Source organism: Belonocnema kinseyi, chromosome 4 (genome assembly GCF_010883055.1).
Source record: "Belonocnema kinseyi isolate 2016_QV_RU_SX_M_011 chromosome 4, B_treatae_v1, whole genome shotgun sequence".
Taxonomy (NCBI): Eukaryota; Metazoa; Arthropoda; class Insecta; order Hymenoptera; family Cynipidae; genus Belonocnema; species Belonocnema kinseyi.
Genome location: NC_046660.1, coordinates 137,584,331 through 137,599,485, shown reverse-complemented (window position 1 = coordinate 137,599,485; position 15,155 = coordinate 137,584,331). Strand labels below are relative to the sequence as shown.

At 32.5% G+C, this 15,155-nt stretch overlaps 1 protein-coding gene across 6 annotated transcripts in view; it reads right to left on the bottom strand.

Annotated features, from left to right (window-relative positions):
* The window catches only part of LOC117171963 (cyclin-dependent kinases regulatory subunit-like), a 120,209-nt gene that overhangs the window by 44,944 nt on the left and 60,110 nt on the right, over positions 1-15,155 (bottom strand). The window contains exon 3 of one of the 6 annotated variants that reach the window (XM_033359655.1): positions 1,644-1,753. The exons of 4 other annotated variants lie outside the window; for them this stretch is intronic. In XM_033359655.1, the coding sequence (XP_033215546.1) occupies positions 1,659-1,753 (95 nt within the window). In that variant the 3' untranslated portion in view covers positions 1,644-1,658. Of the gene's footprint in view, positions 1-1,643; positions 1,754-2,311; positions 2,915-15,155 lie in introns of those variants that run through there. One more of the 6 variants, XM_033359657.1, reaches the window with a different exon arrangement.

Here is a 15,155-nt window from a genome sequence, read left to right as displayed (position 1 = left end):
ATGCCCTTAGGGGGCGCACTGTAAATAAAGAGGAAGATTGGCGTTTGGTATAGTCTTTTAGTGTCCTTAAATAAAGGTCAAGTTCGTTAGCCAGTCATTTTAGAGAATATATAAAAAAATAAGCATATTTTGAAAATTTTTGATACCACTTTTTTCAAGATTCAAACATTTTCTGTACGAATATTCATAGTATTTAAACAGACGTACAATTTATCCTTATGACTTTTTTATCAAACCAAAATTTATCAGAACTATAGCATTTACAAAATTCCAAAAAACACTCGAAAATAAACATTTTAAGCCAAATAACGTACGATATGACAAAATGTGAAAAGAGGAAAAGTGTTGCTTTTTGAATGCCCTACAAAAATATCAGCAATATAATTTCTCAAATTCAAGCTTTGTAAGTGAGCTGATTTTAGAAACAGGCATTGAATATTGAAGTTTTTACATTTGAAAAATGTTCCAAAAAGTTCGAAATTTCAAACACAGTTCAACGAATTTTCTATTGAACAATTGAATATTTAAAAAAGATTTGTAATGCTTTCAATTTTATAATTCTTATTTTTAATAGTAAACGCTAAATTTCCCATGTTTGCGTATCATAAGTTTAGATTTTGCAATTAAACTTGAAATGGTTGAATTTCAAAAAGTACCTATAATCGAAAATTTTTAAATTGTAAATTTCTAAACGATTTAAGTAGATTAAATCTTGCGATTAAAATTAAAATAGCTGAATTTCGAAAAGTATAATTAACCATTGGAAAATTGTTAATTTCCTATGGATTAAATTTACTTAAAGTAATAGAAATTTTTAAGGGTTTAAGGAAATGTTCTTCGGTGACCACGTGACCAAACTAGTCCCCGGTTATGAACATTTTTTTGTGTTCACTGTGTCCACACGGATTGAGATATCGTGATTAAAATTTGACATATTAAATAAAAAGCACAAAAAAACGTTTGTATACATCAATATGTTTATAATTTTTTAAAAAGTTTATTTATAAATTGATAAAATAAGATATTATTATTCGAGTTATAGCACTTTGCAGATAATTTCTGGTTTCATGCATTTCAGATTTTTTGATTCACGTATATTGAGCACTGACACAAATTGTTGACTAAATCGTCTAGACATTTAAGAAAATTAATATAAGTAATAAAATTTGCACATTCGTTTCAAATCGACAAATAAGTATCTGCAGACACGTAATTATTTTTGGAGCATTTTAGCGATTTCTAGCAGAGAAAAAAAGAAACTTTAAACGTCGATAAAGTCGAGATCACTTAACTAAGTTCATTCATGAAATTTTTGCGTAGAATGATTTTCATTTTTTGATCCTAAAAATAAAAGATCAATTTCAAATTGAATATATACCAGCATTAGCAATGTGCTTTGGAGTTATCCAGCCAACTTCCATAATGCTTGACGTCTAATTTTTCTTTTCTTGTGTTTCGGTTTTAAAATTTCTTCAATAGATTATCCAATGTTAAACGCTTTGATTCAGAAATGACACAAGTTTAATTGTGTTTTATTCTATTCGAAATATTGTCCTTTTTTCAAAATTTTACTTACCTAAAATATTTTGAATTTGAAATTTTCAATTCAAAATGATTTCATACATTTTTCTCAAGCTTGGAGCACTTTCAATTCAAAATTATCGCGAAGAAATGACTGTTTGGCCGGGGTTCTCCGCGTTTGAAAGCTGAGTGGCGTTCGACAGCTTACCTGGCAGTGACTCCAATCCGCTTTCTAATCATAATATTGAATTAATAATAATTATTATAATTATTAATAAATAATTAAATTATTATTATATTTAGAGAAGTTATAGGCCCAGAAGCTACGATCTCGGTTCCTTAAAGCCACCAATCTCGACGCAAACGGAACGTGTACTTCGTCCACTTCTGCTCCTTCTATCCAAGAAGGTATAACCAAGAACGGGAAATTTATGCAAGATACTTCGTACAAAACTGTTCCTTAGATTGCGGTCTCTAGTCGCGGATTACCTTACTCGACAAAAGGCACTTATTATTATATTTTTGTTTTCAAACTTTTTCTCGGGTGAACCCGGTTTTTCATAATAGTCACGGACTAAGTCAAATAACTAATGAGATAAGGATGTTGTAAGTGAATTTCATACGATGTTTCAAATGTTTTGCGATGATGTTGCAGGTACAAAATTAGGAGCATGGTGTAGTTTGGAGTAACCTCTGGATGCTTTCTTCGAGCTAATAGAGTAATAATTATTATTATTGATAATATTAGGTACTCATTAGGGATGATTGTCAAAAATAACAAATGCAGATTACTGATTAAAGCTCCATTTATTTAAAATTCTGCGAGATCTCACCGCATCGTTTCACGTTTCGACCGAACATCGATGGTGATCATCAGAATATTATACATAGGATGGTAAAAGCCTGCATGACAGAAGCAATAAATTAAAAGATGTTAAATCGAAGAGGTTAGATATATAACCGCTGTTGAAATTAAATAAATGAAACGTATGTCTCGTAAATGGAAAATAAAATAAATGTAGGTTAAAGAAATGATAAAAAGCTTACAAATTGTTATTAATAATAGTAAATTGTAAAGTGTTTTTAGCTTCTAGTACATTTATTTTTTATTTCTAGTGAGACGTTACACATGACTGAGTTAAAAAAACATTTGATAACGTATAAAGCAAACTGATACTAGATAGTAAGTAAAGCTTACATTTAAAACTTTGACTCTGTCTGCAGAGTAGACATACATATATTGATAAATCAGTCTAAACCTTGTATTTATGTTAGATCACTCAATCAGTCGTCGATTGGAAAGGCCAGTTACAATAAAAACAAACAAATGTTAGTTATACGTTTCGGTCCGAGTTTGGACCCTCTTCGGTAAATATTTTATTATAGTCAGAATCTGCAAGATAAAATCAAAAAATGTATAACATGAGAACAAATACAATAAAAAATAAACAAAAAAGGAAAAAGGAAAGTTTGAATTTTTGAGTAATCAATAAAAATAAGTTAATGAATTAAATGAAAGAAGAGAAATTACTTATATTTGAGCATTTCATGGTGTGAAAAGTTTGGTTACAAAAAAGATTAATTAACAATTTGATGGTTTACATTATTTAAATGACTGTGAAAGACATACCTTTCAAAAAAAATTGATTCCAAATATTTTAAGTCCGAAAAACATAAGATTAATGATTTAATATATAAATAAATTTATGTGACGTTTAAAAACATGATGAGGAGTAAAATTTATAAAAATTGATTAAAAACATTTTTCCAGGTTGGTAAGATTTTAAAGGCACAATCGGCCGCCAACCTGGCTGAACGTCTACTGAGGAAACAAACAATGAAAACGAAAGATGACAAGGCAATCAGATAATGAAATCTATACATAAGTAATTCCAAAATGTTCAAATGCAAATCAAACAAATAAGAAAACAGGGAAATTAAAAATCAAAAGAATTAAATTTTATTTAAAATGGTTTTATAAATTTCCGGGGAATTAGTCTTTTCATAGCGTAATTTAACGGCAACATTTTCATGTCCATTGATAAAATAAATTTAAATAACTTTTTTCAATTTTTAACAATTTTCGTATTGTCAAAGTCGAATTGATGACCGGTATCTAATAAATGTTTATTAACAGCTGTATGATTATTGTTATTGAAATTGGTTATTGAATATTTATGTTCTCTATTTCTAGTTTCTAATTTTTCCCCGTTTGACCAAGGTAGACTGCAGTGCAATTTGAGCAGTTGCATTTATATACTAAGCCCGTTCGTTTGAATTTCGGAAGTGAATCCTTTAGGTTGGGAAAAAACTTTTCAGAGGTTTTGGTTGGTTTGAAAATTGTCTTTATTTTATGATGACGTAAAACCTGTTCAATTTTTTCAGATAAACCTTTAATATATGGACAAAAGGTAAAATCTACAAAATTCTTCTCTGGTTTTTTTATTATTGGTAAGAGATTCAGAGTTATAAAAATGTAAAGTTTCTTTTTTTAACAGTTGGCAATTAAATGTGGAGGGTATCCTTTGTCTTTTAAGGTATCTTTAATAAGTTTGATATTTTTGGACCTGAATTCTCAATCTAAAAATTCGGATAATTCGGAAAAAAAACCACTTACTACACCAATTTTATGACAGTTTGTATGAGATGAATTAAAATTTAGATATCTTCCCGGCAATGTTTTCTTTTGAAACCAGTCAATTTTGATATAATTATTTGCACGAATAATTAATGTGTCTAAAAAACTAATGTTGTTTTCAATCTTAATGGTGAATTTTAGATTGTTATAATAGCTATTAAATTGATCCAAGATAATTTGTGTTTTATTTCACAGAACTGCTGTGATAATATTGTCTACATATCGATAATAGAAAGGCAGGCAAAAATTTAATGCATTTAAGCAAGTGCTTTCCAATTTTTCCAGGACTAAATTCGTTGCAGCCGGAGAAAGAGAAGAACCCACGGCTAGACGCCAGACTTGCTTATGCGTTTTACCGTCAAAGTTGAAAAAAGTAGGATTCAAGCACAAATTAACACATTTTATGAATTCATTTTCAGGGATTTTTGTATGTTCAGAGATTTTCTTTGATCTCTCTTTAATACCCTAGATAATGCGTGGTAATACGTGTCTTTTAATTCTTTTTACAAAACATAGACTGTCCTTGACGTGTCAATCATTCTTTCCAATGATCTTATTAAAAATATTGGATACGTTGGACGCTAGATTATAAGTGGGACTATTTATCGTGGAAACAATTAATCTTAAAGGGTTCCCAGTTTTATGCATCTTGGAAAACCTGAAAGCTCTTAGAGCGACGGATGGGTAACCCCTCAAATCTTTATCTTCTTTTGCAGTAAGATAGTTTTTATTTAACATAGTATTGACCAAATCATTACTTTTTGTTTCAGTGGTAGAAGTATATTCAAATTAAGAAATCTTATAAGTATTAGTATTATTCAGAATATTCAACATTTTAGTTTTATAATTGGATTTTGACATGGCAAGAGTAACATTGCCTTTATCTGCTTTTAAGAAATGAATATCAGGATTATCTTTTAAATATTGTTCAACACCATTAGTTTTTAAATTGCAACTAAATTTTTGCCGATTCCGCCTTTTAAGAGATGTAACATGGTACATGATTAGCTGAGTGCAATGATTCCTAATAGCATTTTTATCATCAAAGGGAAGGTTGAAAATTCCCGTATCAATAGAAGCTATAAAATTTAAAACCTGAAAATCTTTTATTGATTGATCGCAACCTGAATGATTTGATCCCAGTGACACAGTATCAATAACATCTTCTGGGATATTGATGTTAGTGAGATTTTTGAACCATTTTTTTCTACATTGGAAATTACATTAAATGAAAGGAATTTATATAAGATATTTTTTATCTCATGTAATCTAAAATTAATATCAATAAGTGAGAAATGGGTATACCTAATCTCTAAGTTCAAAATATAAATGGAGATAGACATGAATAAGTGATTGAGTTTAGCAGAACTGTTGAGATTAACAAAGTCAAAGTTTGAACTACGTAATTTGTTGATGATATGTGAAGGAATCAAACCATCTCTTCTGCAACGAAAAAGAACAATCTTTTGATTAGTGGACTTGGCTTTTTTCCTTTGTAATGTAGACCACTCCTTCATAAGACACGCCAACCAATATCCATATGTGAAAGAGATAAATTGGAAAAAACTCCATTCGAAGTAAAACATGTTGATAAATCATTCTCGACCTAGTATTTATGTTAGATCATTCAATCAGTCGTCGATTGGAAAGTTCAGTTACAATAATAAAAAAAAGCTAACTAAAGGTTTCGGTCCTGAGCTTAGAGCCTCTTCGGTAAATATTTTATTATAGTCAAAATCTGAACGACAAACCCAAAAAATGTATAACATGAGAACAAATACAATAAAAAATAAACAAAAAAGGAAAAAGAAAAGAAATATATACTTATATAATTAATTAAGAGACATAGATAATTCTACGTATGTATCCGTGCTTTTCCGCATACTAATAATCATTTCTAATAAAGAAAAACCATTTTTAGATCTCAATTTACTGATCTTTGCATTGAAAAAAATTATTTTTTCCCCAAAAATCAGAATATCATTGTCTTTAGGCCTGGCAAGGGCAATGTAAATGTACGTATCGATCGCTCAGAATACACTAATAAATGTTGATATTTATTAATTAACTCTTCTACTTATAAATTAATTAGTAATGATCCAACTATTTGAATTCCAACTGAACTTATCAAATTAATAGATGAGATTCTACTCCTTGGTTTTATTAATTCTGCAACTGCTAGAACCTTGAAATGTACTAATGATCATCCTCCTTTATTGGATGCACATTATATCTCTAAATTCAATGTTTCTCATGGACATTTTTTTAGCCCTGATGTTAAATCAATATTCATTAAAATTACGCATTACACCTTACTGGATGCGTTCAAGAATAAATGGAAGAAAATAGTAGTACACACTAAATTGCCTTCGAGTTCATTAACAAGATTCTAAATTTTTTTTCAATAGAATTCTTTTTGCGTGTTTCAGGCCAAATACCAGCAAAACGGCATGCCCATGGGATCACAGATTTTAGCCATTGTATCTAATCTTGTTTTGGGGGAAATGGAAATCTCAATTCTTTCACGTAATCCACAGTTCAATCCTCTGTTCTTCGACTATAACGTCGATGATATCTTAGCTTGCTTTTCTCGAGATCGACTACCACCATAGATTACAGTTTATTATTAAATACGAATACGAAAAAAGTAGTAGCTTCCTAGATTCCACAAGTAATAACTTTGATAGTCAAATCCGCATAAATTGGTTCTAGAAGTCAACATGGTCTGGTTTGGTAGATGTAAATTCGAAATCAATTACATGCCCCCCCCCCTCCTATAAAACTAATATTGTCAAAAGCCTTGTTGACAGAGCTATCAAACTTTCTTATGTGTATTTTCATCAATAAACGTTGAAATTGTCGCTAATACACTTAAAATTAATGACCTTCCAATTAGACTAAATAACAATTTAATTCACGCTCACATGAATAAATTGCTTTGATCTAATAACAATGCTGATGATATAGATAACAGACACTTAAACCTGGATAGACAATAGTTTTACCCTATAATCCACAAACCTCAAGAATTTTCCAAAAAGTATACAACAAACATAATATCGATGTGTCCAAATGACAAGGTGCCATCTCGGCAGAACCAAATAAAAAGGTTTTGTACTTCAGAGGGCATTGGCGTTCTCAATACTATTTATATGGGATTCTAAAGCTTCCCATGTTTCGCCACCCGAGATGGCATCTTTTTATTTCGTCCTACCGAGATGGCCCCTTGTCGTTTGGACACACCAATATCAGAATCATCTTCAAACCAGTCAAATAACCATTTACTCTATTCAGAAATAAAAAATACCCTACTCTCAAAAAGAAAGTAACTAATGTAGTTTATAAAATAACTTGCTTATATTGTGGCAAATTCTACACTAGCCAAATTGAGCGTTATATAAAATAAAGAATCAAAGGAGGCGAAAGGTCTTGCAACAAGAATAAGACTGACACTTCCCCTGCCAAGCATTCAAATATTCAAAAACTCACTTTCAATTTAAAAAATTGTCTTATTCTGGCCATAGAAGCCTATTACTGTAAATTCATATTCATGGAAACGTTCTTCATTGTAAAAAAGTACCAATATTGTGAGTTTTACAACTGTACTTTCGCATAGAAAGCACGATATACCGTTGCGTCACACTTTCTCTAGACACTAGTGATATAATACGGCTAGTAATAATCAACCTTAGCACCTCTCATATCTTACATGTACATCGTTCTATCTTCACTTCGTCTGCGGGAAAGCATGGACACCTACGTAACATCATCTATATCTCTAAGTTAATTATTTAACTACATATTTATATCCGTCCTGAAGACGGAGGTAAAGTTTAAAATGTAAATTTTACTTACTATCTAGTGTCATTCTGGTTTATACTTTTACAATAAATTTTTTACCTCAGTCATATTATTATAATGTATCACTAAAAAAAATTACTACAAGGTAAGCACTTTTTACTTTATCATTATTAACATCAATCTATCAACCTTTTTGTCATTATTTTATCCTGCTCTTGTTTAATTTTCCGTTCACAAACCATACGTTTCATTCATTTAATTTCAACCAGGGTTATATGCCTAACATCTTGGATTTATCAACTTTGATTTTCTCGTTTCTCTCATGCTGACTTTTACCATCCCATGTATAATATTCTGATGATGAGAGTCAAAGCACGATAGAAACGTTAAATGATGCTGCAATATTTCACCGAATTTTCATTAAATGGAGGTTTGACCAGTAATCTACACCTTTCATTTTTTACCACCAGCTTTGAATTATATTAACCTGGTTAACACATGATCTTCTTGTATTATAGGTAGTCGTTTCCACCCCAGCTATGGATGGATGGATGGATGGATGGATGGATGGATGGATGGATGGATGGATGGATGGATGGATGGATGGATGTATGGATGGATGGGTGGGTGGGTGGTTGTTGTGATAGGTGGATGGATGGTTGGATGGATGGATGGATGGATGAATGAATGTATCGGTGGAGAGATGGATTGACTTTTTGCTGTGGATCTTTTTTGGCTGAATCTTCTTGCTCAGTTTGTGATAGTTTGCGAATGGTAGCTGCGATTTCTGCCTTTCCTCCCTCTTCCTCGGAGTTACTCAAAATCTCGGCAACCCTTGCGCAGTGTTGCCCATTGCAATTCATACAAATGACCAACATTAACCCCTGCCTTCCTGCAACCACATGATAAGCCGCATCCTTTTGTTGCATTTAAATAAGATGAATTTGAGAGAAGGGTATCTGGAGCAAGATCTTGTGTTGTTATGAATGGAGTAAGGCCAGTCGCTCTTCTCTTCCATTCCCATTCTTCCGGATTCTTCTGAACGCTACATCAAGTTTGAATTTGATGATAAGTTCGGAATGAATGCTGACGAACTACTATGGCAGTGGGTGCAAGAGATTCATGATTTGATTTTTGTCACCGATTGAGTCAAACGGCACAAGATCTTGCCCCTGCGGCTCTTTTCAAATTCCTCTCCTGCAAATACGAAAAAGGATATGGATTAGCATGTGGTTGCAGGATGTCTTGGTCTAAATATTCAGTTATTTACATGAAAGGCAACGGACTGGACTGCTCAAACATTGGCGAGATTTTCAGCGACTCTGAGGAAGAGAGAGGAGAGGAAGAAATCGAAGCTACCATCATCCGGGAGCAGCACGTTTAGGCACGGCTGTTTGGACGTCTCCATTTGGATGCGCGACATTTAAACGGGGATATTTTGGAGCGGCACGTTAACCCTTAAACTGCCAAAACGCCACGACCGGTACACTGATCTTCGAAGGCCAATAACTAAAACTGCCCAACACTACAAAAAATTAAGATATATATATTTTCATTGCGTAAGATCTCCTCTTTCCGATGGTACCAATTGAATTCCTCAAAAAATTTATTTATTATTCCAAATTGCAGTTTAAACAAAAAAAAACGTGATTTTTCGTGCCTATTTTTTTATGATCCATTTCTCAAAGTTTTTCGAGTCTTGTAATTATTCTGGGACCCCACTAACCGGTGGAATAAATGTATAAGCTTTGAGAATCCATGGTTTAAAGATCGATTTTTCGTTTTAGTGTTTTCAAAATGGCAAAATTTTTGCGCAAACATTTATGAATTTTGTTACAATAAACGATACTCTTTTCGAAAAAATTTTCAGGAGTGAAAAGTTCTTGTAATTAGCTAAGGAATACGCCTGAATTTTTCCGCAGCGTTTTGAGCATTTTTTGAATTTTGCATATGAACAATTTTGGCAAAATTTTTCTCAAAACGCTTCGGAAAAATTCAGGCGTATTCCTTGGCTAACTAAAAAAACTTTTTACTCGTGAAATTTTTCGAAAATAGCATCGTTTATTGTAAAAAAATTCATGAATGTTTGCACAAAAATTTTGCCATTAATACACCATTTTGAAAATACTAAAACGAAAAAACGATCTTTGAACCATGGATTCTCAAAGTTTAAACATTTATTCCACCGGTTAGTGGGGTCCCAGAATAATTACAGACTCGAAAAACTTTGAAAAATGGATCACAAAAAAATATGCATGAAAAATCACTTTTTTTTTGTTTAAACTGCATTTTGGAATAATAAGTCAATTTTTGAGGAATTTCATTGGTACCATCGGAAAGAGGAGATCTTACGCAATGAAAATATATGTATCTCAATTTTTTGTAGTGTCGAACAGTCTTAGTTATTGGCTTTCGAAGAGCAGTTTACCGGACGTGGCGTTTTGGCAGTTTAAGGGTTAAGCCGCTGGGATTTTAGGCGCCAAGCCATTTAATTTTATGTTTATATCGATTATGAATGAAGGGGAACTAGGAAAAAGTGGGTTACTTTTAAGAGTAGTTCATTTGGATTTATTGAAATATGCGAAAAACTTTGTTCTGATAACTTCCTACAGCGTAAGTTGCTGTTTTTAATAATGGCCTATAAATTATATTTAAAAAATCTGTTGTGAACTAATCTAGGTCTTTCAATCGATAATAAAAAGGAATGAATGCTATAGTAATGTATTCTAAACTGTAAATTTATTTATTTATATTTTACAACGCAATGTGATAGTATTGATTTATATATAATACTGTTGCATAATAATATTTGAGCTTCTTAATTTAAAAGCTCTTATTCTTGCTAACACTTAAGACACAAATTATACAGTAAATGCTAGGGACATTTTATCTGAGGTTAGAAAAAAACATTGCGAACAAGTGACAACTACAATTATCCGACATGAGATCATTTCCACCCGTCTCCCGATAAAAATTATACGACCTTGGATAATTGTAGGATTCAATTGTTTTCAACGATTTATCCAAATTTTGATCAAACACCTCTAGAATTTAGTACCCATAGTATCTTATGTGTTTAAGGTAGGTGGTAACGTGTCCGGCTTGTGTTTTTTCAATATCCATGAAATTGTACAAAGTTTGAGCTTCGGATGTTCCAAATCTGTCGCCCTAATAAATTTTAATAGTTTTTATTTGTTCACATAATGAATTTTAAATTTTCATGTGTAAAATTATTTACCGAATTGGAATAGCACAACAGATTCAATTGTCCTTTTACCATATTTACATCCACTAGAGATGTAAAATTCAATAGATTTTTTTTTACAGTGCAAATAGGTAGAATTCTCAACAAACACAACATCCAAACCATATTTAAACCACCTGTGAAAATAGTATAATTACTAAATAACCCTAAAGACAAAATGAACTCCTCAGTGATCCAGGAGTATTTAAAATCCCTTGTTCTTGTGGCAAAGTCTATATTGGAGAAACCGGGAGGGCGGTGAGCCAGCATGTGAAGGAACATGGGAATAAAGTCAGGCTCAAACAATTCAAGCAATCAGCACTAGCTGAACATTATATCGAAAGAAGACATAACATTTTATACGACAGAACAACAGTCATTGGAAAATCACAGAATATCTTTCCAAGAAACCATAGAGAAGCAATCGAAATCTTGAAATACCCTAATAGCGTCATTAGGGACAATGTATATAATACCAATCCGATTTGGCTTTCCGCACTCCCGGATTAAAAAAAAGAACAACACTTGATTGGCCAATCAGGTTCGACCAGTCCCCACGGCGGGGCGCTTTGGGCAATCACAAGCATCGTAGAGAGTATACATAAGAATAACATAACCTGATACCTCAGTTTCAGGTCAGTCCAGAAAAATTGAACTGCAATGTTCACGAAATTTCGGCCAAATTCGTAGTTTTTTACACGATTGGAACCCGAAATTCTGTAAATATTTAAAAATTTTATAAAATATTCAAAATTAATCAATAATAAAGAAAAGTCAAGGGCACAAATGCTGTAATAAACTTGATGGCATAAAACGACTTTTATATAAAAAAACCTCCATAAAATGCGCAGTACTTCTTTACTGATTTTGATTGTACAATAACTTTTGTAAAACAACAATCAAAAATATGTAACAAAAATAATTGAAATTCACGCAGATCATAAAACTGATCAATATTTTTTTTCAAGTTGAACAACGCTTGATAACCTCCGTGACAAAAAATATTTTTTATTTTTAAAAACCTCTGTAAAATGCACTGCTTTCGATTGATCTAATTCTTTTATAATGCCTTTTAATCACCGGGTTTAAAATTAACCATATATATCGAAATAGTTGAATATGTATCAGTATTCAATTAATAGTTTTGAATGTTTTTGGTTTTGAGATTTTTAATAATGATATTGTGTTACACATTTAAAAGGTTTTCTCAGTTTTGTAGACTTAAAAATAAAGTTTATTATGTTAAAGATATCTGATTAACAAATATTTACCCTCAAATCTTTTCATTTTTTCTTAAGGAATTGTAATATTTCATGTTGAGTCTGCTAAATTTTCATTCTTCTAAATATAAAACTTTTAATATTGAACGAAAGAAATACAATTTTTAAGTTTGAGAGTTTAAAAGCTGTGGTACTGAAATTGTAAAAAATATATTGTCTGTGCTATAGCGTTCATGCATTTAAATTTGGAACTTTACAATTTGGATGCTTAAATTTAAATGTATTTGACTATTTACTGAAAATTGCACAAATATTTCCCTTCGAAAATCAACCGCAGCAATATTAATTTTTATCGTCATTGACTGAGGGTCACGTAATTCATGTCGATAGACGTGTATATCACTAGCAACGCGCGACTGAGGAGATCTACCTAACAAACGGGGAACTAATAATCAATAAAATTACCAACGAAAGGCGTTCAAAGAACTTAAAACAAAATTAATCTCATCTAGAAGCCACCTTAGAATGCAAGGTAAATCCGTGTGGAAAGATGTCACGGTTAAAAACTCTTCTTATTCGAAAACTTTCTGGTAGTGGCATGGAAAGGCCCATGCAATTTCTGAATGATTTAGAAGTTTACGTCAGTGCTGTTGACCTTAGTAAAACGCGTCAGCATTACGTGATTTTGGCTTCCTTGGAAAGCATGGGCAAAGAATGGTGGAATCTCATGTCATATTACAGGGATGACATCGAATCTTTTAAAACCAACTTCATCAGAAAATTATGGAATCAGAATGTCCAACACTAAATAAGCAGATGATTCGAATTTAGGTGGTATAAACCGCGGATTAGATACTCGGGCGGCTTATGCTATCGAAATTAAAACAAATTTTAAGGATTCAATTCCACCCCGTTGAAAGTTTGAGATTGTAAATCAATTGTTCAGATATTTTACAAGACATATACATAGCGTATACATATCAATGATCGCCAACAGTACGGTAATAATCTAAATTACAATCAAAACCGTAATCGGAACCCTAATTATATTAACTGAAATCAGGGTAGGAATATTCACTGTTATTATCCTTCCCAGTATTACAACCCTCAAGCTGCTATGCAAAGTGTAATGAAAGAATCATTCCGGGGGGAATCTCTATCCCATCAAACTACAATGTTGTACCTAGCAACTCGTTTACTCAACCCTCTATGACCTCTCAGGAGAGTCAAAAATTCGTTAATCTTGTCCAAAGCAATCCAAGTAGGAGTACTCCAAATTGAGGGGGTCTCGTGGCGTGAAGCTCGAAAAAAAGGTGAATTTTCGGGATATTTTTGTTTCCAAATGGAAGTGGCATAGGCAGTTTATTTGAAAGGTATATTTGTAGCAAATTTTTAACAATATTTAAAAAAAAACTTGAAAAAGTTAGAAAATGACGTTGTGATCCAAAGTGAACTGAAGTGTTTTGCTGATGAATTGTACCGATTGTGTACATGATAGCGTCCGTCATTCTCAACTGAAACAGAAGTTGTTTTTTAAATTCTCATTCATGAGAGTGTAGTGTAATCTTCCAAGTTTTCGATCTCTGGATTTTAACTGATCTTTACGTTTCGGCAATCATAGTGTCCGAAAATCATAAAATTTTCTCGGTGTTTGTATGTATGACTGTGTGAATGGTTACCTGATAGTTGTAGCCAAGCTAACTTTCGAAGGATTTGTCCACTTAAATCAGCCTTTGATACACTTCTTAAGGTTCCCAAAATGGAGGTTAAATTCGTTAAGCAGATATTTACAAGCAACACAAAAAAATGTAGAGCATTTTCAAAATTTTTAAAAACTTTTTTTTTAATTTTATAAATGTTTGTCAAAGTTTCTTACAGATGGGTAGAAGACTTAAAAATTATCAAATTAAAATTTTGAATTTCGATGAAAATTAGAAGTTATATAATTTTGAAAATTTTGAAAATCTTCAGAAAAATACAAAAAAAAAAATATTTTTCCGATAGATTCGGATATTTCATTTAATTTCTTCACTAGATATCAAATATATTTAGAAACTATCACAATTCACTTCTCTCCATCCTCAACTCCATTGCCCTTGACCTTTCCCTATACGCTCTCTTCTCCTTTTCTTTCCTACGCTCTCCCACGTTCTCTTCTATCATAATCTCCACCTTCTGCCAAATACCTTGCTTCACGCCCTCCCCCTTGTCAACTACTTTCATTCCCGATTTGTCCTCCACCTTTTCCGGCCTTATTTCCGCTCTTTCCTTCCACAATCTAATATTTTCTTCCATCTTCATTATTTACTCGTCTTTTTCCTTCGTTGTTCGTACGCTTGTTCTAGCGCGCTTTTCTCCGGACTCTCCTTGCTTTGCCTTTTCCTCTTCAAGAGATCCTCACCCTCGCTAGCACTGGACTGCCAGTACTCTCGCTGCCCACCTCCCGCTCTTCTGTCGGTAACTGTAACCTATCCATACACCCAAGTACGCACTGCAGCCAACATATGTCTCTTAATGCTGCTGTCGTTTACCGCCCAAAAATTAAGGTTTCTTTGTCCTATTTCACGCCTCACATCCCCTGCACACACCCTTTTCTCATCCCTGACATCTCCCAGCACTGCAAAAACCACCCTTGTCCGCTATGGAGTTCCAAACTCATGACCACAAAACTATCCCGCTCTCTTGCAAACCTAACCTCACTTCCCCTATTTAGCCAAATCTCACCCCCCCC